The sequence below is a fragment of the Rhineura floridana genome, chromosome 9, assembly GCF_030035675.1.
Source record: "Rhineura floridana isolate rRhiFlo1 chromosome 9, rRhiFlo1.hap2, whole genome shotgun sequence".
NCBI classification, from domain to species: domain Eukaryota; kingdom Metazoa; phylum Chordata; class Lepidosauria; order Squamata; family Rhineuridae; genus Rhineura; species Rhineura floridana.
In genome coordinates, this window is record NC_084488.1 from 30,285,788 (window position 1) to 30,313,192 (window position 27,405).

Below are 27,405 nucleotides of genomic sequence, written 5' to 3' on the forward strand. Positions count from 1 at the left end.
CACAACAGATGCCATACGTTGTAACAGTTTGTCAGCATTATATAAGAATTAAAGGGGAAAATAAGGATTCTTGCTTTTCTCAGGACGAAAATGCTAATTCAGATGAAGACTCATAAATACAGTAATTAAGTGTTCATTCTCAGAATCTGGATCCAGAACTTTTCTTTTTCCTTTTGTGTTTAGCACAGTATGCAATTTGATCCAAAAAGGTTAATTGTTCATAGAGGCATATATCACCCTTGCGAGATTTGGAGGCAAGAGAAATCTTAACTACAATTCAGATGATAGTCATCTTTCTGGCTAAACCAGTGAACCTGAAAAGTGCTCCTATTGGAATCCACCGGAAAGACATGGATCCATCCAAAACCCACCTCTTATGTGAAACCCTCCCCTTGGGCTGCCTTGGTCACACCTCTGTTTCTCGGCCTATTTATAAGATAGGAATAACAGCAGCTACCTCACAGGGATGTTGTGACAGTGAATAGGAAAAAGACTGTGAAAAAATTGCCATGTAACACCGTTACATAAATGATCCTAGTATGACCTCATCAAAAGATTGAAGTACAAAATGATATTAATGATGCAATTATAAGAGACTGTCTTCATCTAATCCAGTAATTATCAAACTGTGTTCCAGGACACACTAGTATGCGATGGCAGGACTGCAAGTGAACGAAAAGAATTTAATTAATTATATCATTAGGGGCTCCTGGGAGTCCAAAGTACTCACTCAAAGGACCCACTCACTGCCTTTCTGCATGAATCACTGAACAAGGCTTTTCTCATTTCAGTCAACCTTAACCAGAGTCAGATAATTCTGCCCAGGCCCAGTATCTGAGCAGCAGGGCCATCAGGGCAGGACTTTAGGGCAGAAGTCCTCAACAGAATGAGCAGGAGGGTCCCCAAACATAGCAAGATTGAGCTACCACATTTTGAAGTAATGTACATTACCATCTACAGAACCTCCAGCCCAAGACAATTAAGTCTGGAGTCTGAGTATATAATTACACCTGAGATAGAGAAGAGACTGCCTGTTCTTTTTTTCTTCCTTACATTTATTTCCCATTTTTTCTTCCATCATGGAATGCAAGACAGTGTACATGGAGATTTCAGGAGGTTTTCCATTGCCCAGACCCACACTCACTTCAAACCATACCCTAGGTTCTGTCTGTGCCTGAGTCTGCCTTCCAGTCAGGACGTACATCTAGCACAGTGAGTCTCACAGAGGTGGGCTCTTTAGAGGTCAGGTAACTCTTACTCAGGACCAAACTACATGTTGGGTTGGGAACTCCAAATACAGAGTTCCAATGGCAGCTCTCCCCACACACACCAATTCAGATTGGGGCTCCAATGGTGGGAGAAGAGGTGGTCTAATCCTTTCCCCCGGCACCACAGCCTTGATCCAGACCACCCCCAATTTCTATTAGTCATATAGGTGAAAACTTGCAAGCATTAACATAGTAGCTCTGGGGGTGCATGGGGAAGGGGATTGGTCCAATAGCACAAGAGGAGAGGTTGAGACAGCGTACATGGCTCCTTTTACAACAAGAAAATTATGTTGGGAAATGCAAAGACAGAGCACTAACATAAGACATTGCTTGATCCATACACACGAAATGCCATGCAAAACATAATGATGTATGCATCTAATTTGGATTCAGAAAAAAGGATATCAGACATTTGTGCCATGAGCAACATAAGCAGTTATTTCAAACTCAATCCCTCACTGAAGGCATGTATACATTTGTACTACCTTAAGATGCATGGGGAAGGGGCATAGCTCAGTGCTAGAGCATCTGATTTGCATGCAACAGGTCCCAGGTTCAGTCCCTGGCATCTCCAGTTAGTGCTGGGAGAGTCCCCTGTCTGAAACCCTAGAGAGTCACTGCCAGTCAGTGTAGACAATACTGAGCTAGATGGACCAATGACCTGACTTAGTATAAGACAGCTTCCTATATTCCTGCATAAAGAGACTGGGTTGGGAGGCAGTTTGTACTTGTCTAGGGCAGATTCAACAGACGGAGGAAATTACCAAGTGATGCTTATCAAATGCCCCCAACACACATGAATTCTGAGAACTAGACCATATTCACTTCACAACACAAAGCACAACTCATGTCAATAAGAAGTCGCGCTTTCAGTGTTCTGGGCCCAACTCTGTGGAACTCCTTCCCACTAGGTGAGACAGGCACAGTCCCTGCTGAGTTTCAGACACCTGATTAAAACCATTTTATTGTAGATGGCCTTTGCTTCATGAAGGCTTTCTCAGTTGCATTTTTTAATGACTTTTATTGTTTCTGAGATTTTATTTTTTTTGTGGTATAATTTATGTTTTAAATTTTGTATATTGTATATTTTTATTCTTGTAAGCCACTTTGAAACCTTTGTGGTGAAAAGCGGGACAGAATTTTTTAAATAAATAAATAGAAACATTCACATTTCCTGAATGGCTTCATAAAGCCACAGAGTTTTTATCAACTTGTGATCTAGCTATTTGCAAGCAAAAATCCCAGCCAGCCCAGTGCTTACAGTTTCACAGTTCAAACATCTTGTTTCATTTGTCAGTGTTCCCTGAAAAATCTCATGCACCCAGGTGAGTTCTTGTTTGTTGTTCTCTTCTACTTCGTTCATGTTGCCATTTTTCAGTTTGCCATTTTGCTTTTCCTGCTTCTTCTCCTCCTGCAAAATGTCGGCGACAGTGTTCAGTAAGTAGTTTAAAAACTCATGGGCATCTTGCTGCATGTAGTTGTCAAAGAGATCTGAAATAGGAGAAAGGCATATATTTTCCTGGCTTCTGAAGTCATGTCTGGCGTCAGGGGTCAGCGCTGTTGGGCAGTTGCCAAAGATGTGCAGCACTGAAGGGCCCCATGGGACATTTGGGTCCTAGTTAGTAAGCTCCCCTGCCCTGTGCCATGCCAAATCCTGCAGTGACAGAAACAACCCTATCTCCTCCCAACTTCAGAGGGCAGTCAGCCAGGACAGCTGCCACTTGCACACCTAGGAAAGCAGGTGCATCTGACTGCTCACCCGTACTCTCTTTCTGGGAGATGCAGCGATAGGGACAGGGCCTGCCGGGCCACCAAGAGGAAGAGTGCAGGCAGTTATTTCTGCCTCTGCCACCTCAATCACCTTCTGTCTCTGGTGTGGCAGAGAGGATTTGGGCCCAGCAGGGCTGCCCAGAGAGAGTGCAGGAGGTGGCAAGACAGGAGGAAGCAGCTTTGAAGAAGTAGCCACCTCATCCTCTTGATGGCAACACCCTCTCTTTTCTCTGGGCAATGCAGCCAGGAGGATCACGCTTCACGCTGCATTGCCCAGAAAGAGCAAGAGCACAAACTGCTGCCTCTGCCCTCACTTTCTCATTCAACAGCACAGTGGGAATGGTTAGACTTCAACAGGAGTAGCCACTACCTCTACCCTTTTCCTCAACCTATATCTCTAGGTGATGCAGAGGACTGAGGCCAGCAGAACTGCCCAGGGAGCATATGCATTATCTGAGAGGAGGTGGCAGAGAAGGGTATCAGGTCCTCTTACTGGCATGCTCTCACTCCCTCTCTTTCTCTGGGCAGCCTGGCAGAAAGGATTGGGATCAGGGTCACTGTCTGAAAGGATGTGCAAGTCTGTACTCACCGTTCTCCTTTCGTAACCTTGAGATGAATTTTTTGGGTGGAATCACTCCAACTTTCTTCTTCTGTGTAGCAATGCTATGGAAAAGGTCTGCTAGGCAAGTCAGGAGGTTTTCCTTCTTTTTCTGCTGGGCCTTGTATGCCAACACATTTTCCCGAAATGGCCGGCAAAAATACAGGGCTTGCAGGACGGAGTTGCAGTAGCATGTGTTTCCAAACTGCAAAATAAAAGTGGGGCGGGCGGGCAGTGGAGAGCTGTTTAATACAACATCCAAATAACATTCAGTCCCCTTGTCTCTGTAGTTTCTCCTTTTGTTAAACTCTTGATTGAATGTAGGTCAAAATCTTTGCTGGTGGCACTTCAAAGTATTACCCTTTAGCTAGGATTAAGTATGACATAATCTTAATCAGGCTTCTTCAGTGCTGTTTTGTTATGTGGCATAACACAGCTTTTAAAACAGTGGGCCCCTACAGGCTGGTCTTTTTGTGGATGTATTCTGCAACATGTTGATGCAATAACAGCAGATTAGTGGTGCATTTTTAATGGACATCCATATATCATTTTGCTTTATTAATTGTTCTGAGATGCTTCCCCAATGTCATTGCATGATTGATGTCTGGAGGGGCACTCTTGCACTATAGTGCAACAGAATCAGGGACCCCCTCCTTGAAACATTTGTGGTATAAAATGTTGCAGGATTTTAGCACAAAGCTACAGAAACTGTACTGATTGGAAATGAAGCAGTATGTCCATCCTGAAACTTTTTCAGGTGGAAACAGTATTGAAAGCAGGATTGCATTTAACCACCCTGCTTCCATTATGAGCACAGTTAATCAAGAATGCACAATAAAAGGACATCTGGAGAGGCCCAGTATTTCTATTTCCGAAGTCCTCAAATTCAGCATTAAATACACTCATCAAAGTACTTTTGTCTGTGATCCAGGGAGCCCTTTACCATGCATTATCTCCACCTTAAATTTTGAAAACCTCTTGTGATAAGGCATAAACGCATGCTTCAAATACAGATATTACTTTCCTCTTCGGGAACAGGGTAGCTGGACCTTTACAGCTACTTTACTGAAAGTGCAGTCAACACGGTAATAATGGGCTAGTTCAGTTGATGCACTGGCTCAACACATGGAGAGGAACATGTGTGCATGCAGCCTCTTCTCCCTGCCCACCTGGCACATTGTCTCTATCTATATACATGGGGGCAAATCATCCAGAAATGACCACATGTGCACAAATTGGTGATCACATGAAAGACTGTTCTGATCTATTGCACACAGAACTCTTAAATGTTCTTCCCACACCTGTGCCCTATCCTGACCTCATGCAGAAGCACACAGAACACAACCAAGTCCACAAGGCAGCCCAGAATTACAGACATCTGAAAGCTTCAAGCAAGCAATTTGCTCCAACAAAGGCTGCAGCTGGATGAGTTTTTTTTTTTAATCCTTCTAGGGCTCCACCCCTTCCCTGTGGAGTGGAAAGCTTCAAAGGGGCAATCCTCTCTGTGAATGCCCTCCAAGCTCATTGCCTGGGTAGGCATGAGAGTGTGCAAGTCCTTATGTTCTTCTTTTCTACAAGCCTTGTGGCAAAGCACAGTGAAGCTATAGATTCTCCTGACCTGCTGTGAGGCAAAATGGGAGTCTTGCTCCAACAGGCAAGGTGGTGGAAAGCAGGCTACAGAACTAGAGGAGCAACATCAGAAGCAGCAGCTCATCTTTTAGACAGTTCTCTGAAATGTGACCTGGTAATTCTAAAAATATGCTTTCACACATCGACACTGCAGCAATAACACTTACATTGACCAGTCCAAAGTAGTGTTCGTTGATTGGAAATTGCTCTGGCCCAATGTCTTTTTCCAGAGCAGAGGCATTGGTGCCCTAGGGAAAAAAATAGCCAGTTGAGAGGGTGAAAAATATCCTGAAAGGGTGGATCACACACACACTCACTGCTCTCCCCAAAAGCTGTGCCAAGTGGATTGTCTGAGGCGTTTTAGACATTTGTTTGCTATACTTACATCCCAACTTTCCTCCAAGGAGCTCATAGTAACGTATATGGCTTTCCCCCTCCAGTCCTCACAACAACCCTTTGGGGTAGGTGAGGCTGGGAGATAGTGACTGACCCCAGTGAGTTTCATGGCTGAGGAGGGGACTTGAACTCTGGTCTCCCAGGTATTAGTCCAACACTCTAACCGTTACACCACCACTGTCTCTTTCTGAACACTTACAGCCCCAACGCTCAGCCAATGACATGAGGCTGCCATAAATTCTATGAAAACTCTGGTCCTCCAACATCCCAGAATATGACCCTTGAAAGCACTTGTAAAAGGAAAAAGGCTGCTATACAGCATACTGTGAAGCACATGCAAACCCCATTGATTTTAAATTAAAAACAGACCACAAGGATCCATTCTTTCCAACACATGACATTGGAACGGATTGCCAAGGAACTCTTTCACCCTACATCCATTAACTTGTCATCATCTGTTTCCCAGACAGACCAATATCCAAAAATAAACAGTCCGCCAGGGCTTTTTGATGTTACCCGGTTTTATTTATTTCTGCAATCTAATCTAGCATTTCCTTATCATCCCTTTGTCTGATTTGCAGGAATTGGGAGATGGGAAACAGAGGGATGTTTTTCTCTTGCTTGAATGAGTCCAGCAACTCTGATTTTTCCCAGTAAAACAAATGCCTTCAGAGAGCTGGAATACCTGAATGAAAATGAGAAAAGATTTGTAGAGAGCTTTAAATCAACTTGCTTATACTTGGCAGCTAGTAATAAAAGTTACAGGCATTTTTTTTAAGTTTCATGTGACAAAATGCTTTCTCTATTTTTCAACCCTAGGCTAGTTTTGAATATGCCATCCCAGCCATTCCCATTGAAAACAAAAGCCTATATTCACTTCCGGGAAGGGTGACTTCGCTTGTGCCTGCTTTTGAGACGGGCTCCCGCCTCAGAAGAAGTTTATCCAGATATAAATCAGTCAGAACATTTTTTTTTTGACTGATGAAATTTCTCCCGGGCAGGGAGAAACGTAGAGATCAACCTCAAAAGCCTGTTTTTGTTGGGAGGACTGGATTTCATTAATTTATGAGAAAAGGTCCAGCCAGCAATGCCGGACGGACTTCCGAACAAGCTCTATCTGATTAATGCAATACGTTTATCTTTTCTTCAAAGAGAAAACGGACTAACAGGCAAGCACCCTTCTTTCTATTATTTTTTTTACTTGGTTTAAATTGTTGCAGCAAAAAGAGATTTGTCAAATGAATCAGCTTTAAAGAACTTCTGGGTGAGCTATAACTCTTCTCTGTTATTCACGAAATTAACAGCTTATCTCTGTTTCTATTGCAAAAAGCTGTCCTGGAAGTGCATTCTAAAGATATAAACAGAAGAGGGATTTCTATTCCGAGGAACATTATATTGTCTGGGACTATTCTCTTTTTGGTCTATTTTATTTTGACGAATCTGCTTCTTCACGACGCCACTAACTGTTTTGATGCTGGGAACTAAATTTGTTTTGTATTCTTGAACATAGAGAGATAAGGCAGGCTGCTCTGTTTATACTGTGATGTCATCAAGCCTGGAATATTAACCCAATTGTTGCTGAAATAAGAAGTGGTTCTTCTTTATTTTTGTTTTGTTTTGTTTTCGTGGTTTTAAAAATGGCAATCAAGAAAGTGGCTGAGAATCTGGAAGTAATTATGTTTCAGAAAATAATGGATGAGATTGAGATAACGAAACAAACCCTGCGGCAGGGCAGTAAGGAGCTGAAAATTGAACTGAGCAAAATGACACAGGAGCTTAAAGAAATAGGGGATCCTGTGAGAGAGGAGAATGAGATCAGAGATGAGAAAAGAAAAAATAAAGGGAAGATACAAGCCCTGGAGATTGGAACAAATGTGGAATTGGAAAAAGATCTGGAGTTTATGGATATTAGAAATAAAATCTACTGTTTGGAATTTAACGTTATCTCTGAAGAAATTAATGAAGATATTAGAGATAAAGTTATCAATGGCTTGGATAATCTTCTGGACTGGAATGACGTGATGGAGCTTGTTATAGAGAAAATCTATGGAATTAACTGCAGCCATGTGACAATGGAAAAACTCTCAAGAGATGAGCCAGTGCATTTTGTAAAAAAGAAGAACAGAGATATGACTTTACAACAATATTTCAGCAACTTATTCAGAATTGATGGCAAGAAAATATTTGGGATAGAGGAAATTCCCATCAGACTCTTATTATATGACTATGGCTATGACAGCAAGATTATTATGGAATACTGATAATGGAAGATTGGACACTGAAATTACTGGACTTAACAGGACTATTGAAGATGGAAGGTGGAATTAATATGGATAATGGAATAATGGCTATTGAAATTATTGGACCTAACAGATTTTGATGAGATGGATTAATCGATATGTTTATTTGGACTATGGTTATGACAATAAGATTATTATTATTATTATTAACGAGATGGATTAATCGACATGTTTATTTGGAGAAAAATTGATAGATATATTTCTTAAAGAACTGAAACCTCTCTTTGACTTTTTGTGGAAAGAATAAAGTAATGTTTATGAGATTTGATGATTAATTAAGATAACTACTGGAGGAAAGTGATTTTATAATATAATTTAAGAGACAGGATTGTTATATATTGTAGACCTATAACTGATTTGATCTGCGACAAATGGGGAGTCAACATTTTATTTTTTTATTTAATCATTTTTGTTTTGTTTTGTTTTTTGTCTTTGAATGTTTTATGATTTTGTTTTGTATGTTTTGTGAAAATTTGAATAAAAATTATTGTAAAAAAAAGAAAAGAAAACAAAAGCCTATATTAAATTTCATCTGGCACACAGAGCATCTCAGTTCCCCAGGACACCTGAGCTCTTCCTGAGGAGATGTAGGCAACGGGAAGGCACATAATGCAACAATGATCCATTGTGACTTCTGTTCTTCATGGGCTTGACTGCTATGAATGTCTACTTCAAATCACATCATTTGCATCCCAGGGAGGATCAGGTGTAGTGAAATTTTAATCCAATACATCCATCATGCTGGCATCACATCGGCTCTGAGACAAAGCAAGACCCTGGCAGAGCTTCATTGACTCTGAAACATTCAGTTTTCCTTTGCTGGAAACTGCTGCTATGCCAGAATTACTAATTTTCAAGTGGAAAACTACAGCCCATTGATGGACAGGTGTGGAACAACAAGACTGTATACAGAATTGTATTTGGTCAGTTTTGCAGCAGCTGCAGTGGCTTCCTGTTACCTCTTGGGCCAAATTTGTGGTGGTGTTGGTGGGATCCTACAAAGCTCTTTGTGGTCTGGATTCTTGAATTCCTTAGGAAGTGTCTTGCTTGATTCTATCAAGGCACACAGCAAGTTCTATGGAAGTATGAAAGAGACCCTTCACTGTAGCCCCAATATTATGCAGGTTTTCTGCCTAGAGAAGCCAAAATGAGCACCAGACTATCAATGTTTAGGAAATTGTGTGTTTGTTTTCATGCAGGCCTTCAACAATGCATGGGCTCCCACATCAAGAGAGGAGTAGCGAAGTTATAACAGAGAATGGGCTAAGTATTGGTTAAAATTGCCCTTGCCTCAGAGGACTCTGGGTGGGAGTTGTTACCTGGTAAGACACTAGAGAAGAAGGAAAAGGGCAGGAAATGCTGTTTGAATAATTCTGGTTCCATATTGACAGCATGTAATTGCTGTTGCTGTATGAGAGCTGAGTGTGATTTTATTGTGAAAATCTTTTTTTGTAAGCCACTTTGGAAGCCTCTTGGGGCTACAGAACTTAATAAAAGCATTGCATCTTCTGGATTATTACAACATACTCTATGAGGGGCTGCCCCTGATGACTACTTGGAAACTTCAACTGGTCAAAATGCAGCAGCCAGATTTATGGCTGGGGTTAGCATAAGAACATAAGAAGAACCTGCTGGATCAAGCAAGTGGCCATCTAGTCCAGCATCCTGTTCTCACAGTGGTCGAACAGATGCCTCAGGAAAGCCCACAAGCAGAACACTCTCCCCACCTGCGGTAGCTGGTATTCGGAAGTGTATGGCCATACACTTCTTGATCATCCTCTTGGTAGTTCTGCTGCCCTCAGAGGTTCAGAGGGTGATAGTGACCTGGGAGAGGCGATTCTGTGTGGCAGCCTCTAAGCTGTGAAATGCGTCAGGCACCCTCATTACATAGTGTTTGTCATATGCTGAAGATGCACCTCTTTAACTTGGCTTTTGACACCTGATATATATATAAAAGTGTATGCAATTGTCAGTTAATTGTTGGTAATTTGTTCTGTATTTTATAACTATATGATATTTTAATGATGTTATTGTACACCACCATTATACTTTTCTTGTGAGTTGGTTTAGAAATAACTTATGTGTGGTGTAGTGGTTAAGGTGTCGGACTACGACCTGGGAGACCAGGGTTCAAATCCCCACACAGCCATGAAGCTCAATGGGTGACCTTGAGGCTGCCTCTCAGCCTCAGAGGAAGGCAATGGTAAACCCCCTCTGAATACTGCTTACCATGAAAACCCTATTCATAGGGTCACCATAAGCTGGAATCAATTGAAGGCAGTCCATTTCCATTTTTCATAAATGAATAAATAATAAATTGCACACATTGGTTCTATACAATAAATGATTGTTACAAACATGCCTGTGTGTCAGATATGCGCACCAATGGCACGCAGCTCTATCTCTCATTTAAATCTTCACCGAGGTTGGCTGTAGAAACCCTGTCCAAGTGCCTGGAGTCGGTGAGTGGCTGGTTAGGAAGGAATAAGCTGAAAATGAACCCTGACAAAACCGCAGTACTGTTCGGGGGAGACAAGGGAAGGTTAGGGGATTTGGACCTGGTGCTCAACGGGGTACAATTGCCCCTGAAAGACCAGGTCCGCAGCCTTGGGATCATTCTTGACTCCCAACTGTCCATAGAAGCTCAGGTCTCGGCTGTGAGCCGGGCAGCACTGTATCAACTCCATCTGATACGGAGGCTGTGCCCCTACCTTCCCAATCATCTGCTCCCATCAGTGGTACATGCCCTGGTCTCCTCTCGCCTAGACTACTGTAATGTGCTCTATGTGGGGCTACCCTTGAAAACGGTCTGGAAGCTGCAACTGGTACAGAATGCAGCGGCGTGCCTGATTAAAGGCAGCCGCTGGTGAGATCACATCACTCCAGTGCTAAAAGAGTTGCACTGGTTACCGGTTGCTTGCCGGGCCCAATTCAAGGTGTTGGTTTTGACCTTTAAATCCCTATATGGTCTCGGCCCAGTCTATCTGAAGGAGCTATGCCACCCAACAAGATCAGCCTCAAAAGACCTTCTCTCTATCCCATCAATCAAAACAGCCAGACTGGTGAGGACTAGAGAGAGGGCTTTTTCAATTGTGGCCCCCACCCTGTGGAACTCCCTCCCAAATGATCTCCGCCATGCCCCCTCTATGATGAGTTTCCACTGCGCCGTGAAGACCTGGCTCTTCAGGCAGGCTTTTGGGGTGGGCTAGATTTTATTATCTTGTGTCCAGATTTTTAATGTTTATTGTATCTGTATGCTTATTTTGTACGTTGTCCAGAGTGGCTGGATAGCCAGCCAGATGGGCGACTAAGAAATTCAATAAATAAATAAATAAATAAATAAATAAATAAATAAATAAAAATAGTCACATGAAGTCCTCTAAAACATTTTTTCTATCTGCCTATTCCAAATGGCCATTTTAGCATGTGCATTTGCTCCTCCCTCCCAATCCCTTTTCCTCTTATCCCATGTCTATTAAACTTTGCAAGCTGCTCTGGGAGTCCCCCCTTTTTTTTGGCAGAACAGCAGAGTAAAAATCCTTCAAATAAATACATTAAAATTAATAAAGTATTTTATTATGTGTGTCTGTGTGTCTTTACTAGGCAAGGAGGCAGGACCTGCATACTTTTCCAACTGTTGTGTAGATAGTTAGTGCAAGGAATCTATTTTCTTTGCTCCCCACCAGCTTCTACCACTTTCAGACCCAAAGATTGTACCTTTAGCTTTACAATCCACTCTATCCTTGGTGCTCAAATACTCCACGCACTCATTCAACCTCCTTTTACACTAAAATTAGCACACATGGGATATTTGAGCATCTGCCTGAAGTTGCCACTGCCAACCCTGTAACTGTAGAGTTCTTAAAGTTCCAGGTATAGTTGCTGACACTGGCGACCAATATGTGTGGATCTTCAGGCTCTTTATACATCCAAAAATCAGGTCGTAACCATTTTCATAGATTGGTTTTTAAAACTCAGAAAATAATATGCAGCAGTATAAAGCATGGAGCCACCTTCACTTTGGGGATTTATTCAGGCCATACATTCTCACTACAGGATTGACAAGCATTGGAAACATGTCAGCATTCCAAATAGCTATAATGTGTATGATACCATCAGAAGCTATTATGACATGTTGAAATTTGGCACTGAACTCAAACAGATAATTTTAGCTATTGTTCAGAATTGTGGGGAAGAGTGAAGTGCAGGAAGAAAAGACAGATTATAACAGGAGGAGAAGATTATATATGGCAGCAATATAGATCTCTCTCCCTCAGCAGCTGAACAGCAAAAAGCGCTTAACTTATGAGAATCTGAAGCTGCTGAATTGGAAGATTATGAGTGATGGAGAGAAATGCACCGCAGAGGATTTGGGAAACAATCATGAACCGACAGCGCATCATAAGAATTTAGGAAAATTCCTGCTGGGTCACACCAAAAGTGCATCCAGTCCAGCATCCCACAATGGCCAAGCAGCCAATAGCTCTCTTCCATTGCTGCTCACAGTTGCTCCTATCAGCTGGTATTCAGTGACATACTGCCTCTGAACTTGGAGATTCTTTATAGCCATCATGCACAGCTTGCCCTACCATCATCATCATCAACAACTATTATTATTGTTATTATTATTATTTGATTATTATTATTACATGTCCTTCCTCCCAGAAGGAGCCCAGGGAGGCAAACAAAAACAATAAAAGCACTTTAAAACATCTTAAAAACCAAAGACTTTAAAACATATTAAAACAAAACATCTTTTTAAAAAAAGCTTTAAAAAACTTCAAAAATGTCTTACAAAGCAATTCCAACAAAGATGCAGACTGGGATAAGGTCTCTACTTAAAAGGCTTGTTGAAAGAAGAAGGTCTGCAGTAGGTGCCGAAAAGAAAACAGAGATGATGACTGTCTAATATTTAAGGGGAAGAAATTCCAAAGGGTAGGTGCCACAACACTAAAGGTCTGCTTCCTATGTTGTGCATAATGGACCTCCTGATAAGATGGTATCCGCAGGAGGCCCTCACCTGCAGAGCATAGTGATTGACTGGGTATATAAGCGGTAAGACGATCTTTCAAGTATCCTGGTCCCAAGCTATGTAGGGCTTTGTACACCAAAACCAGAACCTTGAACTTGGCCCAGTAGCTAATGGGCAGCCAGTGAAGTTCTTTCAGCAGCTGGGTAACATGTTGGCGGTAACATGTTTCAGCAGCTGAGTAAGATGTTGGCATTTCTGGACCATCCTCAAGGGCAGCCCCTCTTAGAGTGCTTTACAGTATTCCAGCCTGGAAGTTACTAGCACATGGACAACAGTGATCAGGCTATCCCAGTCCCGAAATGGGCACAGCTGACTTACCAGCTGAAGCTGGTACAAGGCACTCCTAGCCATTGAGGTCACTTGGGCCTCTAGTGAGAAAGATGGATCCAGGAACTACAAACCTGCTCTTTCAGAAGGAGTACAACCCTATCCAAAGAAGGCAATTGACCAATTATCTAAACTCAAGAACCACCAACTCACAGTGCCTCTGTTTTGCTAGGATTCAGACAAAATTTATTGGCCCTCATCCAGCCCACCACCAAGTCCAGGCACTGGTCCAGGGCTTGCACCGCCTCTCCCAATTCAGATGTTACAGAAAAACAGAGCTGGGTGTCATTATAGGGTGAAGGGCTGATTAAGTTGGTCTGGCCCTGGAGACTCATGGATCCGGATGGTTTCCTCAATACTCTGGGGGATATTCCCAGCATGGCTGGTGATACTGCCGAAGCCCTGGTCAATCTCTGGAATACAGAGGTGACCTGGGTGGTGGACACTATCACTCCAAAGCACCCTCTCCCACCAGGGAAGGCCCATAATACACCTTGGTTTACTCAAACCTTTGGCCTGATGAAACAGCAAGGATGACAGCTAGAGCGTCAATGGAGAAAAACTCAGTTGGCTTCTGACTGAACACAAGCTAGGGCTCATTTTTGAGCCTATCATGTGGCAGTGATGGCAGCAAAGAAAGCTTACTTCTTTGCCACCATTGTGTCTGCTCAGTGTCATACGGCAATGCTTTTCCGGGTGGTCCGTGGTCTTTCGGGCTCTGAGATTAGACTCTGAGCCCTCAGCTGCTTGTTGTGACATGTTTGCGAGGCACTTTGCAGATAAAATTGCTCACATTCAGACTGACTTGGATTCCTCAATAATTACAGTTGTGCCAGATGTCCCTGAGGCTTCCTCTGGTCATTTTTCTATGGCTACTTTTCAGCTTGTAAAGCCTGAGGATGTGGACAGGACTCTGGGAGAAATGAGGACCACTACGTGTTCTCTGGACCCTTGCCCATCCTGGTTAATTAAATCTGCCAGAGTGGGAGTCGTTGAGTGGTTGGCATATTTAATTAACACTAAGGGAAGGTTCTATGCCAACATTGTTGAAGGAGGCTGTGATAAGACCTTTGTTAAAGAAGCCTTGGTTAGATCCTGTGGATTTTAACAATTTCTGCCCAGTCTCTAATCTCCCCTTTTTGGGCAAGGTGATTGAGAAGGTGGTGGCTGCTCAGATCCAAGTTTTCCTGGATGAATCAGACTATCTAGACCCTTTTCAATCAGGCTTCAGGCCTGATCATGGGACAGAAACTGCTTTGGTTGACCTGCTTAATGACTTACGCCAGGCATCAGACAGGGGGAGTGCATCCCTGTTGGTGCTGCTGGACCTCTCAGCGGCCTTCAATACCATCGACTATGGTATCCTTCTGGGCCATCTAGCTGGGATGGGATAGGGAGGCACTGTTTTATGGTAGCTCCGGTCCTACCTGATGGACAGGACCCAGAAAGTGGTGCTGGGAGACTACTGCTCGGCCCCCATGGCCATTGGCCCACGGGGTACTGCAAGGTTCCATTCTGTCTCCCATGCTCTTTAACATTCGTATGAAACAACTGGGAGAGGTCATCTGGAGATTTGGAGTATAATGTTATCAATATGCTGATGACACTCAGCTCTATCTCTCCCTACCACCTGATTGCAGGGAGGGAGTGATCATCCTAAACCGGTGCCTGGAGGCTGTGAAGGGCTGGATGTGGCTAACAAACTTAAACTTAATCCAGACAAGACAGAAGTGTTGCTGGTCACGGGGAAAACTGCGCCAGGGATAGGGTTGCAACCTATTCTGGATGGGGTTGCACTCCCCTTGAAATAGCAGATTTGCAGTTTGGGAGTCCTCCTGGATCCTGCCCTACTGCTTGAATATCAGGTGGCTGCGGTAGCCAGGAGTGCTTTTGGCCAACTCAAACTGGTCTACCAGCTGCGTCCATTCCTGGAAGCAGTTAGCTCAGCCACAGTGACACATGCATTGGTGACATCAAGGCTTGACTACTGTAACGCACTCTAGGTGGGGCTGCCTTTGAAAACGGTACAGAAATTACAGTTGGTTCAAAATGCAGCAGCCAGAATGTTAACTGGAACTGGTGCAGGGAGCATATCACCCCTGTGCTTTATTGACTCCACTGGCTCCCAATTTGTTTCCAGGCCCAATTCAAAGTGCTGGTTGTGACTTTTAAAGCCCTAAATGCCCTTGGACCAGTGTACTTGAGGGACCACTTATGCCCACATGTAACTGCCCAGGATTTAAGATCATCTGCCTCTGGTCTCCTCTGCGTGCCTGGAATGAAAGATGTTAAACTGACAGGCACGCAGAAGAGAGCCTTTTCAGCTGTGGCCCCCAAGCTTTGGAATACCCTACCCCAAGAAGCCCACTCTGCTCCCTCCCTGATGGTTTTCCAGAGATTTTTGAAAACCATCTTGTTCTGGACAGCCTTTGGGAGGGACTGATGGGAGAACCTGAGACTATTTTTATGCTTTTTATTTTAATTTTTAATTTGTATTCCCTTTAGTACCACTCCCCTATATTGTATTTTATGTATTTTAATTGTGTTTTATGTATTTTAATTTACTCTAATGTTTTTGTGTGTTTTTTACTGTGTACAATTTTATTATGTATGTGTGCAACTTTATTGTAAGCTGCCCTGAGTGCCCTATTATAGGGCAGAAAGGAGGGATAGAAATATTTTAAATAAATAATAAATAATAAATCAGCATACTGCTGACATTTCACCCCAAATCTTCTAATGATGGCTTCCAAGGGACTTCTTATTATAGATATTAAACAGCATCAGGGACAATATCGTACCCTGCAGCAGCCCACAGCACAACTGCCAGGGGGCCAAAGGCAATCCCCCAATGTTATTCTCTGAAAATGACCCTTGAGAAAGGATTGGAATTAATTCAGTCCCATAAACAGGCCTGAACCCAGACTGGAATGGATCAAGATAATCAGTTTCTTCAGTTGTTGCACCACAACCCTCTTGATCACCTTCCCCAAAAGGGGTGTATTTGCAACCGGGTAGTAGTTTGCACAAACCAATGGGTCCAGGGTTGACTTTTTCAGGAGCGGTTGGATCACCGCCTCTTTCAGGGTAGATGGCACCACTCCCTCTCACAAAGATACCCTTGATCCACTCAGTCATACCCTCTCAACAAGCTTTAATAAGCCAAGAACAGCAAGGGTCGAGAGGACACATTGCTGGCTGCATTGTCACAAGCACCTTGTCCTTGTCATCAGGCCACATCATCTGAAACTGATCCCAAGGCGTTGCAACAGATGTTGCACTGGGCACCTCATTGGGGACTACAGTAGATGTGGATGGGGCATCAAGAGTGCTATGGAGGTGAACAACTTCACCCTCCATAACAACAATTCACAACGGGTTTCCAAAGAGTCTAAAACTCCATTTCCTGGAAGTGATATTAACAGACCCCTGACAATACAAAAAAGCTCCACTGAACGGCTATTTGAAGATGCAAAGGTGGCAGAGAAGTGGGCCTTCTTCGCCGCCCTCATTGCCACACAGTAGGCATGATCATGATGTTTTTTAGTCATCCCCTATCAACCTCACAGCACATCTTTCACCACTTGTGCTCTAGCTGTCATCCAGCCTGTTTCATTGCCTTAGTTCACTGGTGTACCAAGGTGCAAACTGGGCTCCGTTAGACAGAGTGAGGTGGTTAGGCAGAGTGAGGTGGCTGTCTCAGGTGGCAGATGCTGGAGGGTGGAGAGCAGTGGTACAATTTTGGAAGACAGAACTTCAAAATGAGACCTGCATTGTGCCCCCTAAGTTAGCCTGCTGTGGAAGACACTGGCTCATAGCCAATGTTAAACAAATGCCACAGCCACACCATACATTTAAAGCATTATGATACCACTTTATCAGTCATGGCTTCCCCCAAAGAATCCTAGGAACTGTAGTTTGTTAATTACAGTTAGGACACTTCCCTATTGCCCTCACAAGGCTACAATTCCCAAAGTTCCCTGGGGAAGAGGGATTGATTGTTAAACCACTCCGGAAATTGTAGCTCTGTGAGCATCAGGAGTCCCACAACCAGCAGCCACAAGACATGCTTTTCTTCCAAGCAAAACAAGGGCACTGGGAAAGAGAGACGCCAACAAAAAGTCAGATGTGAAAAGAGGAACAAACAGAGCCTATGAAAGAGTGAAAGGGGTAGAGGAGCACAGAGTCACAGCAAAGAAAAGAAGCAGCAGAGCTGAGTCAGGATAAGACCAACAATGTTCTTAAAACATCTTTACATATTTCAGAAAAAGATCTCTCTCTGCTTTCATACTGTGGATCAACTGTAGCTCTTCTGTAATGTGTGTAGCCCTCAGAGTACAGATTATTTAGGACAAACTTTTTTAAATGTATCAGACCATTCTCTGCTAAACAACCACATGGGTCTGTCTTCTGGCTGTATTCACATGGCACAATAAACTAGGATTGTTGACGTATTGTGGTTTATTGGATACTTCAAGTAACATGCTGGTGCATGCTTCCCAACAGGTCCCACTTTGTCCTCCATAGCATGAGTGGGAGAAATAAACCACAATTAAGCTTGGCTTCCTGTAACATCTGAACCTGTGGTCATGGTTTGTTTCTCCCTAAGAAGACAAGTTTAAGGACAGCTGATGATCATTAGAGAGCAACAAACCACAATCCTGGGTTTAGACATCATGAGAAGCCATGCATAATTGTGACTTCTTGGTTTGTTTCTCCTGCTTGCGTCAGGGAAGAAGCAAAGCAGGAGCGACTGGACAGAGTGCGCCAGCTTGTGCTCAAGAAGCCAGACGAAGCAGCAATCCTGCTTTATCATGACTTGCGGTCGCTGCCTCTGCTTAAAGGAAACGTTGTGCTATGATAGAGAATAGTTTTTCATCTGAACCCTAAATATTTCTGTGATGTAGACAAGACGAAGGTCTGCTTATGCTGAAATGGCCCACATGTTCAGTCTTAACCTAGCTATAATGTAAACTGGGTTTTAACTATAGTGGAAGACATGAGGGATGCAAAAACTGAATTCAGACTAAAAAATGTAGGGGTCTTCTGCTGAACTCAGCCCAACACTTTTGGCTAGACATGTCAGATTCAGCATTAAGGACAGGGCTCCTATACCTCATGCTAGTACAGGACGAAAAGTGATAATAAGAACATAAGAAGATCCCTGCTAGATCACAGTGTCCTCACAGTGTCCAGTCAGGTGTCTATGAGAAGCCCCCAAGCAGGACCTGAGTTCAAGGGCACTCTCCCAACTTCTGATTCCTAGCAACTGGTATTCAGAGGCATAGTACTTCCAACAGTGGAGGGGAACACAGCCATCGTGGCTAGTGATCACTGATGGCTTTATCTTCCATGAATTGGTCTATTCCTCTTTTAAAATTATCCAAGCTGATGGCCATCACTAATACCTGTGGGAGCAAATTCCATGGTTTAACTATGCGCTGTGTGAAGAAGTGTTTTTTTTTTTGTCTGTCGTGAATCTTCCAACATTCAGCTTCATTGAATGCCCCCGAGTTCTAGAATTATGAGGGAGGGAGAAAAAAGTCTCCCTATCCACTTTCTAGAACAGAATAGACACTTTCAGTAGCTGCACATTTTCCCATCAAAGTGCTACAACAAAGGTAGAAGCCGCACATTCTGAAATCCCTTCCTCCTTCTACACAACAAACCCCTCTATTAAATCTGATAATTGTTTCTCTCCTTACAGCATTATCACATGGGCTCAACAGGCCCACATAAATGCAATTCCACCAAATGCACAAAAGAAGAAACTACCTTACCCATCAGTGTCGTTACTGCTTGACCTAGCCATAGGACATCATAACAAAGATATAAAAAAAAAATACAAAACTTAACAAACAAGTTCATTTACTTGGTTATATCTAAAGCTGGCACGAAACACCAGGTCTGGTTGCCTTATTTGGAAGAGGCCTTTTTTTTAAAAACCATTTCAAAATCTGGACTCCAAAAGGAACCTGAAAAGGGCTGAAATAGCTCAAACTTTCTCTGCCTGAGGCTTCTAGACCCCTTCATTTAGTTCGCAACATCTTCAGGTAAGCAAGCAGGCCTAAAGGTCTCCATATCTATTATACCCTTCTAAGAATGGACCTTTCTCCTTCCCTCCACCCCCACATCATATCAAATAATTCCTATTGTGTATCCTTCCCCTTTTCAATTAGTGGAAAATAGTCAGTTCTGTGTGCTGTGGGCTTCCACAGTTGGTGAATAAATTGACACATCCCTGGGCCATTTTGGAATACCAAAAGCCATTATAACCTTGTCCTCTCCTTTTCTAATGATCTCTCCAGGCCTGAGCCAAAGCTGACATTGCTTTGTTTGAGGATGCTGAAACCAAATATTCTTGACATAAAAATGCTCATTGTGAAAAATGTTTGCACACCTATCTACGTAATGTACAGGATTATTATTTTTTTAATGTTGGAATTAAAATTTCATCCTCATACCCCGCAATCACTCAATTCTGCCATCTCAGGAGTGGTCCCAATGCACTCCATCATAAAGATTCACTTTTGGAAAAATGATGCCCTTAAAGGCAGCCAATGATATCAAAACAAGGATCCTTCCTATTCCTCTGACTAATCAAATTAGATTTGGCTGATTTCCCAGTGTTAATGCTCAGTTTACAGTATTAATTTCAATTAGACATGATAGCACAAGGTTTCCAAATGAAACAAAACAAAAATCAATAGGAGACAAGGAATCCTCCAAGACATCCAATACCTACACTGGTGTATAAACGTATTACACAGATCAGATTTCTTTTTATATGTAAGACGTACATTTCATTTCCCCCTCTCCCCCGTGGTACGTAATTAACAGTGCAATCCTGTACACAACTTTTCAATACAGTACACCTCATTGGCTATGTATAGAATTGGAACCTAAAATAACTTGGTACACATTTCATCTCAACTTAAAAATGAATGGAGCATTTAAGTTGCACTTCGCTTACTGGATTTGGGTCCACAGACATAAAATAGCAACTTCTTTCAATTCTTCTACCAAGATATTCAAACCTGTGCTCTGCCAACTTTTCATCCTCCTTCACCATTTACCATCCTGGAGAATTAGTGCATTTAACTCTTTTCATTCTCCCAGTCCCATTTTAAAAACAAATTTTCTCTCCTCCCTGATCCCCATGTTTGTAGTCATTATCCTGCCCTGCCCCTGGGCCTCCTTCAGGCATGACGAGCTTCCAAACACCAGCCTTTGCTAACCTGGTGCCCTCCAGAGGCTTTGGACTACAACTTCTGTCGAGGAAGGAAAACAATCACTCCAGGGATCCTCAACCCCAAATCCTCCAACCTCTTAACTGGGTGTGATTGAGAACCTTGGCACAAGTTTTTGTAGGGCTGTTTCTGTCAATGAAAGCAAGTGATATAACTCACTTCAGTGGAATATTGGTGAGAAAGAGAAGGGGAGCATGCTCACCACTCTCCAATGTCCTCAGACAGAGGCTGCAGACACACTAGTTGCTTCAAAAACAGCAGACCATTTTCTCTGGCTTTGGTTTAAAATGCTTCTAAAACACGTTTGTCCATGGCTGGACACATCTCCCTTCTCTGCTGCTGATCTCAGATCTTTTAGGACCACCCACAGCAAAGTACCAGACCAATCACTGTCTCTGCCCAACCTACAGTAAAACATTTTCACTGGACACATCACAGAGTGGCAATAAGTCAATCTACCAGTTTTGATTTCTGTGTGAAGCTGATTTCACAAATGCACAGGAGCTGCAGTTCCCCAGGTTTTGAAGGAAAAAGGAGTGGAGCTTGACCAGTGTCATGTGTCTCTGACTTCAGAAAACAGAGGTGGAGATGCAATGAGGCCAACACAACCACAAGTGTGTCTCTCCACCCAAAGTGCAGGTGATCCCAGGGGCGCCATGACCCCACAGGCTGAGAATAACTGCCTGACCCTAGAGACAGGCTCCATCTACCAGTACTCATGAGTGGTGGGTATGATATGACCAGCAAAGAGCATGCTGGGCCACCACCATAAGGAGCGAAGATGGCGACTGCATTTAACTACTGTTGCAGAACCTGAAAATAAGGGGGGGGATATAAAGTAAAACAAGATGTTCTGAAGAGTGACTTCAGATATTACATTTTTCCACCTCTCAAAAATAAGTTAATTTTTATCATTAATGAAGAAAATGTTTTGACTGAAGACTTTGGAGACCTAAGGCCCAGCAGCCAAATTTGGGCCCCTGTGTTATTCTTTATCCCAGGGGTGGGAAACCTCAGGCCCAGTGGCAAAATGCGGCTCTTCAGGCCTTTCAATCTGGCCCTCAGGCCTTTCTCCAGGCCACACATTCTCCTGAGCCATCTCCATAAGCAACCCTGTTTTACACCCTCCTTGAGTGCTTTTGCCAGGCTGGAATGTGTCCTTGATTATGCTTCTGGCTTTCCTGAATGAAGGACAGAGAGGGGTGTGTCAGTGAGTGCAGAAACTAGGCTCCTGTATAAAGGTAAAATTCACAATAATTGTTCTGCCTACTTTTTTATCTGTCCCCACCCACCACCGGCATGTGGACGCCAGAAGATTGCCCAGAAGGATCAAGTACATGTTCACATGCACTCTCTCACACAGAGACATACACCATTATGTGCTTCAGCCACTTTATCTCACACGGGCTCTTTTAAGCCCTTCTCCTGCGACATAAACAATATGAGCGATTTTGGCAGAGCATCCCCTTATTATGCAGCTTAGCTACTCACCCCTTACATGAGCAAAGATACAGGGCAGAGGTAGGCAATCTCCAGCTGTTTGTTGAATTCTAACTTTAGTCAGTATGGCCAGTGGCCAAGGATGATGCAAGTCATAGTCCAACAACAAATGGCAGGCCACAGGTTTCCTACGCCCTGACATAGGGCAACAGTGGAGCAGCTGAGATGCCTAAAGGCAAAGCCTCCATTGCTGGCCACAGAAGAGGAGAGGTGAGCTAATGAGCTCTTTGGTGTTTGGACTCATGTGCCATCCATGGACAGAGCCAAAGTTACTGGCTCTTCTGCCATTCTTAACTGAAAATATGCCCTCGGTTAAAAATGTAGTTGATAACCAGGAGCCACGCTGAATGAACAGACGGACCTTTAAACGCCTCAGTAACAAGATGGACAATCAGTTGACAAAAATGATGTCAAAATGAAGGTTTCTCACAGAAAACAGGGCATGAAATTTTGGCTTAATAGCAGGGCAGAAGAGTGGTAAATGTCCACTGCAAAAAATGCAATAAAATATTATGGTTATAAAGTATTCTTAAGGGGCTGCCTATGAGGTATAGCTGAACGTTGAACTTATACATGTAAAAATGTAAGCCATCACACAGCGTGACAGCAGCATTCTATGGGGAAGGCACAGTGGATGTGAGGCAGACGTGGTCTGGGTGTGAAGCAAGTAAGGATGGCGGACAGGTGGGCAAGTGAGGTGGGTGTGAGGCAAGTGAGCAAGCAAGTTGGGGAGTGAGATGGCCCAGGCAAGCCATGGAGGAAGTAAGGACAGCCTGGGATAGCTCATAAACAACCATCCTACTCTGCTGTTGCTGTTCCACACTAAACAACAGCCTCAGCAGCTGAAGGCAAAGAAGAGGGAAGCAGCAGGAGAGCAGGATGGTTCCCCAACCACACCCCACTGCTCTTGTGTTGCTCAGTCAGACACCTCCCTCCTCCTCACAGGAGAAGGTCTAAAGGGGAGGAGAGGAGGAAGCGTTGTGACCTGTTTGGAGGTGGGAGGAGGAGAAAAGGCCACATGATGACCATCGGGGGTGGGGAAGAGGATGACTGGCAATCCACATGGGGGGAGGACAATCTATCTGGGAATCCCTGGGGGGGGGTTGGGTCCATTTGTGCGTATGTATGTTTGGGAGCATGTGTGTGTGTGAGGTGTGGGAGGGTTGGCATGCTATACTATTATATCACATTGGCCCCTGTTGTTATGTGCCTTCAAGTCGATTATGATTTATGGCAACCGTATGAATCAGTGACCTCCAATAGCATCTGTCATGAATAGGGTTGCCAAGTTCAGGGCCTGATCCTATATCTTTAGGAGAAGAGAAAGTCAGCCAAGTACAGGTGTTCTTGCAACACTGTAATGGGAAAAACCACAAGGTGGAATTCTCCCTTCCCCTTCCACAATTTTTAAAGATACAGAAGACCACTTGGAGGCCAGACCTGGCAACCAAGAGGTCTTCTGTATCTTTAAAAGTTGTGCAGGGGGAAGGGAGAATTTCACCTTGAGTTTTTTCCCATTACAGTGTTGCAAGAACACCTGCACTTGCCTGACTTTCTCTTCTGCTAAAGATACAGGATCAGTGTCAGGCACTGAACCTGGCAACCCTAGCAATGAACCACCCTGTTCAGAGCCCCTAGTATATATGATATTATTGTTTTGTGTTTCTAAGTGAAATTGTTGATATTCATTGCTGTTTTAACTGTACTGTGTTTATAATATAACCTGTATATAAACTTGGAACCTTCTGGTGAAGGGCTGGGATGATGATGGTTGGTATGTTTGCACTTATCGAGTACACCACTTCGTGCATCTAATAATGCAGAACCTAGTCGATGAAAACTACACTGTAATAAATCTGTGACGGTGCAATCCTATACATGTCTGCTCAAAGGTAAGGCATATCATATTCAGCAGGACTTATCCCAAATAAGCATATATAAGATTTCAGCTTTAAGGACTTACTTCTGAGTAGACATGTACAGGATTGCACTGCTAGTCTTGAAGGTGACACAAGCCTCTGTTGTTTAAAAGTAGTTTTTGCCCAGTTAAGAAAAGTGCAGAATAAGTATTATTGTTGTTATAGTTCCCACATTACATTTTTTTCTCTATACACAGATACAGCTGTGATATTCACTCAACTGCCAAAAATAAGAAAATGCCAGGGGTGAATTGGTCCTAGGTGAGTGAGTGTGAGTCCCAAAACCTGTCCTACTACTGCATCTTGACTAGTTTCCAAAGTAAAAGTTAGGAAACCAGACCAGTACACCACATAACAGCATGCACAATCTGTTATGAAATAAATTAAAATAGATATGAAATAAAGACTATCTCAAAGCCCACATTTTTAGAAGCCCTTTTGACTTCAATGAGAGTGCAACAGAGAAATGGCTTGAGGATTATAGTCTTACACCCCGGTATAAGCATGTGTGCTAACCGCAAGGCTGGTGCATCATCATATTTTGCAATCCTGTGCTCTTGTAGATATTGATGCCTGCCATTCTAAACACTTTCATATTAGCATAGCAAGTAACAGGTTGCATCTAGGTAGTGGTTATTCACACAATCTGCTGCTGATCTAGTGACTTTTTCCTGCTTAGTCCTCCACTTTGAACCCCCTCCCCCAGCAAAATATTGCAATTCATTAATGGGCTGCACGTTTTCCCACAAGTTTGCACTGTCTCTCTTTGAAGTCACTTCTCTAACCTTAAGATAAATCGGACTTTTTGTCACCTAGCTGTCAATTTACGAACCTAAGGAGAAAAATAGTTTAGGAACATGCTGACCTATGAGAGCAAGAACTTTTAAGATAGAAACCTCGCCATTAATTTAACTAAAACTCTTGGTAAATATCACTGAATGATGAGCAAAACTTATCAAAGCCCTTACCGAGCTCCTGGATTATCACTTCATTAAAGAGAGAGATGGGTTGAAGGCCAAACCTCCTTCCTTATTCACAGAAGCTGAAAGAGCTAGCGTTTGGACCAGCTAGTTTTGCAGCAGACACTTCCTCGAGGGAATAGCACCGCCCAGACTGAAATCACATGTTTTACTTTCGAACCTGTCCATCGTGTTTGCATACTGAAAAAGAATTTTCTCCCTTGTGTCCGAAACTCAGTTAAGTGGATCTCCGGCTCCTCCTCACCTAACACTGGGCCGGTATTCTCCTGCGCAAACTTCCAGTGACTCCAACCAACGTTTTGGATGCCTCTCCGCCATCCCCGCCCACTGGATCAATAGAGAAATTTCCTGTATTTCCAGACCTTAACAGCTTCCCGCCCCAAATGCCCCCGATCGTATGCATGATTACTCGGAAGTAAGTCTTACTGAGTTGAGCGAGACTTTACTCCCAGGTAAGTGCGCCCCAGAATTGCACCTGAAACTCTGGCAATCAATGGCTGCTCGTACCAGGGAAGAGGAACCTTCGCTTCCCTCGATTTCCCCATAGCGGGCGGGTTCGGGAGGGGCTGATTGGTGTGTGTGGAGGGGGATTGGGACCTATTCTCAGCTCCCTCCCCCGCGCATCTCCTGTTTAAAGCCCCCAAGCAGGTCAGACAGGCCAAGTACTCACCATATTACAAATGGAGGCGATATTTCTGACAGTCATGAGTCTAAAGGTTGCAGTGATCCCACACCGCCATCTTTATGAGGTGAAAACCGAAACAGTCATGGCTGGAGGATCGGGAAGAGGCCGGGAGGAGTGGGGATGGGGAGTTCGGGAGGAAGAAACGAAAGCTCCGGGGCTCTTAGGCTGCGAGGCCGCCGCGGTGGGGAGACGGAGAGCTCAGCTTCTAAGTCTCCCGGCTTTGCAGGCTCAGAGGTAGGTAGAGAGGGCATCCGCCCCCTCTCAGCTCGGCTTCCTACTCTGCCTGCTGCTCCTGCCTCTCCCAGACCAGTCCAGGAGCCGGTGGGGGTGGCTGATGCTCCTCTCAGCAGCGCAGCAGCAGCATTTCTGGTGCTGCGTTTATCTGCTCTGGCACCACCAGACAAGCTCGGCTGAGAGATCTGAACGGATCACCGGTGCCTCTGGGTTTCCACCAGTCGGGACAGGCGTAATCTCAATCTCCCCCCTTTCCTTCCTCCTCCTCCTCCTCCCGCTCCTCCTCCTCCCCCCGCTGCGGATGCTGTTGCTCCTCTTCCCTTCCCTCCATTGCAGTGCAGCGCCCGATTATCAACTTTGACAGCGGCGGGGAAAGGGAAGGTCAGTCCGGATTAGTGGCACTCCAAGAGCCAACCGCCTGGTCCCGTCTCGGGGAGGGGGCCCGCTCAATAGCCAATGTAGAGGCGAAGAAGGCGAAAGGCGGTTCCACCGCTAGGACAGCCTTAGGGGTCAAGTGGAACCGACGACAGCCACAGAGGTGTTCAGCATTACTCGGTCAAGAAGGGGTCTCGCCTTTACATGTTTTAGGACTCAGAGTAGCGTTCATTGTATGTTGATGACTGAGCTGGATCCAGATCCTCCAGGCAGGCAGCGCCACAGTTTAACATTTCCCCGTACACTCAAAACTGCAACACTTTCACACATTTTCGCAAGTGCGAAACTGTTGCAGTTTTCACAGCTAGAACCACCACAACCTTCCCATTGTCTCTAATGCAAATGCTTTAAAGCGGGATCAGTTCACACATCCTTGCTGCTGCCAGTCAACTGTACTATAATCAAGTGCAGAGAAGAATCCAGTGATGTGCATGCATTTGTGTGTTAAACCAGGCATTTGCTTCTGGAGAAACCTAATCTTCTCCACTGACAAGGATCCCCCAGGCAGCACCGCTGAAACTGGCAAATGTCGCCCAGTATGAATAGACAGAACCAGGGCCCCGCAGCAGGTGCACGGTACCTTTTAAGAACACCAGAAAATCCCTGCTGGATGGATCAAACCAAAGCATTCCGTCCCCACAGCCACCAAGCAGATGCCCCTGGAAAGGCCACAAGCAAGATATGAGAGCAACAGAACTCTCCCGCTCACAATCCCCAGCAACTGGTACTCAAAGACATACTGCCTCTTGTTCCATAAGCATAATGACTAGAAGCCACAATAGCCTTATCCTCCATGAATTTGTTTCATTCCCTTTCAAAGTTGGTGGCCATCACTATATCTTGTGGTAGTAGGGTTGTCAGGCTCAGGACGTGAGACTGATCCTGTATCTTTAAGAGAAGAGAAAATTCAGCCAAGTGCAGGTTTTCTTGCAACACTGTAATGGGAAAAACCACAAGGAGGAATTCTCCCTTCCCCCTGCACAACTTTTAAAGATACAGAAGATCTCTCAGGTTAAAAGCTTAGCCCCTTGACCATTTTGGTTGCCCTTTCTGCACCTTTTTCCAGCTCTACAATATCCTAT

The 27,405-nt window shown here is 44.0% G+C and overlaps 1 protein-coding gene across 2 annotated transcripts in view; it reads right to left on the reverse strand.

Annotated features, from left to right (window-relative positions):
- Nucleotides 1-26,185, reverse strand: part of USP46 (ubiquitin specific peptidase 46) — a 42,312-nt gene extending 16,127 nt beyond the window's left edge. For both annotated transcript variants that reach the window (XM_061583377.1, XM_061583376.1), the window contains exons 1-4: nucleotides 25,640-26,185; nucleotides 5,433-5,513; nucleotides 3,628-3,841; nucleotides 2,530-2,759 (exon numbers count right to left, since the gene is read on the reverse strand). In XM_061583377.1, the coding sequence (XP_061439361.1) occupies nucleotides 2,530-2,759; nucleotides 3,628-3,841; nucleotides 5,433-5,513; nucleotides 25,640-25,675 (561 nt within the window). In that variant the 5' untranslated portion in view covers nucleotides 25,676-26,185. The remainder of the gene's footprint in view (nucleotides 1-2,529; nucleotides 2,760-3,627; nucleotides 3,842-5,432; nucleotides 5,514-25,639) is intronic.
- Nucleotides 26,186-27,405: the final 1,220 nt, after the last annotated feature.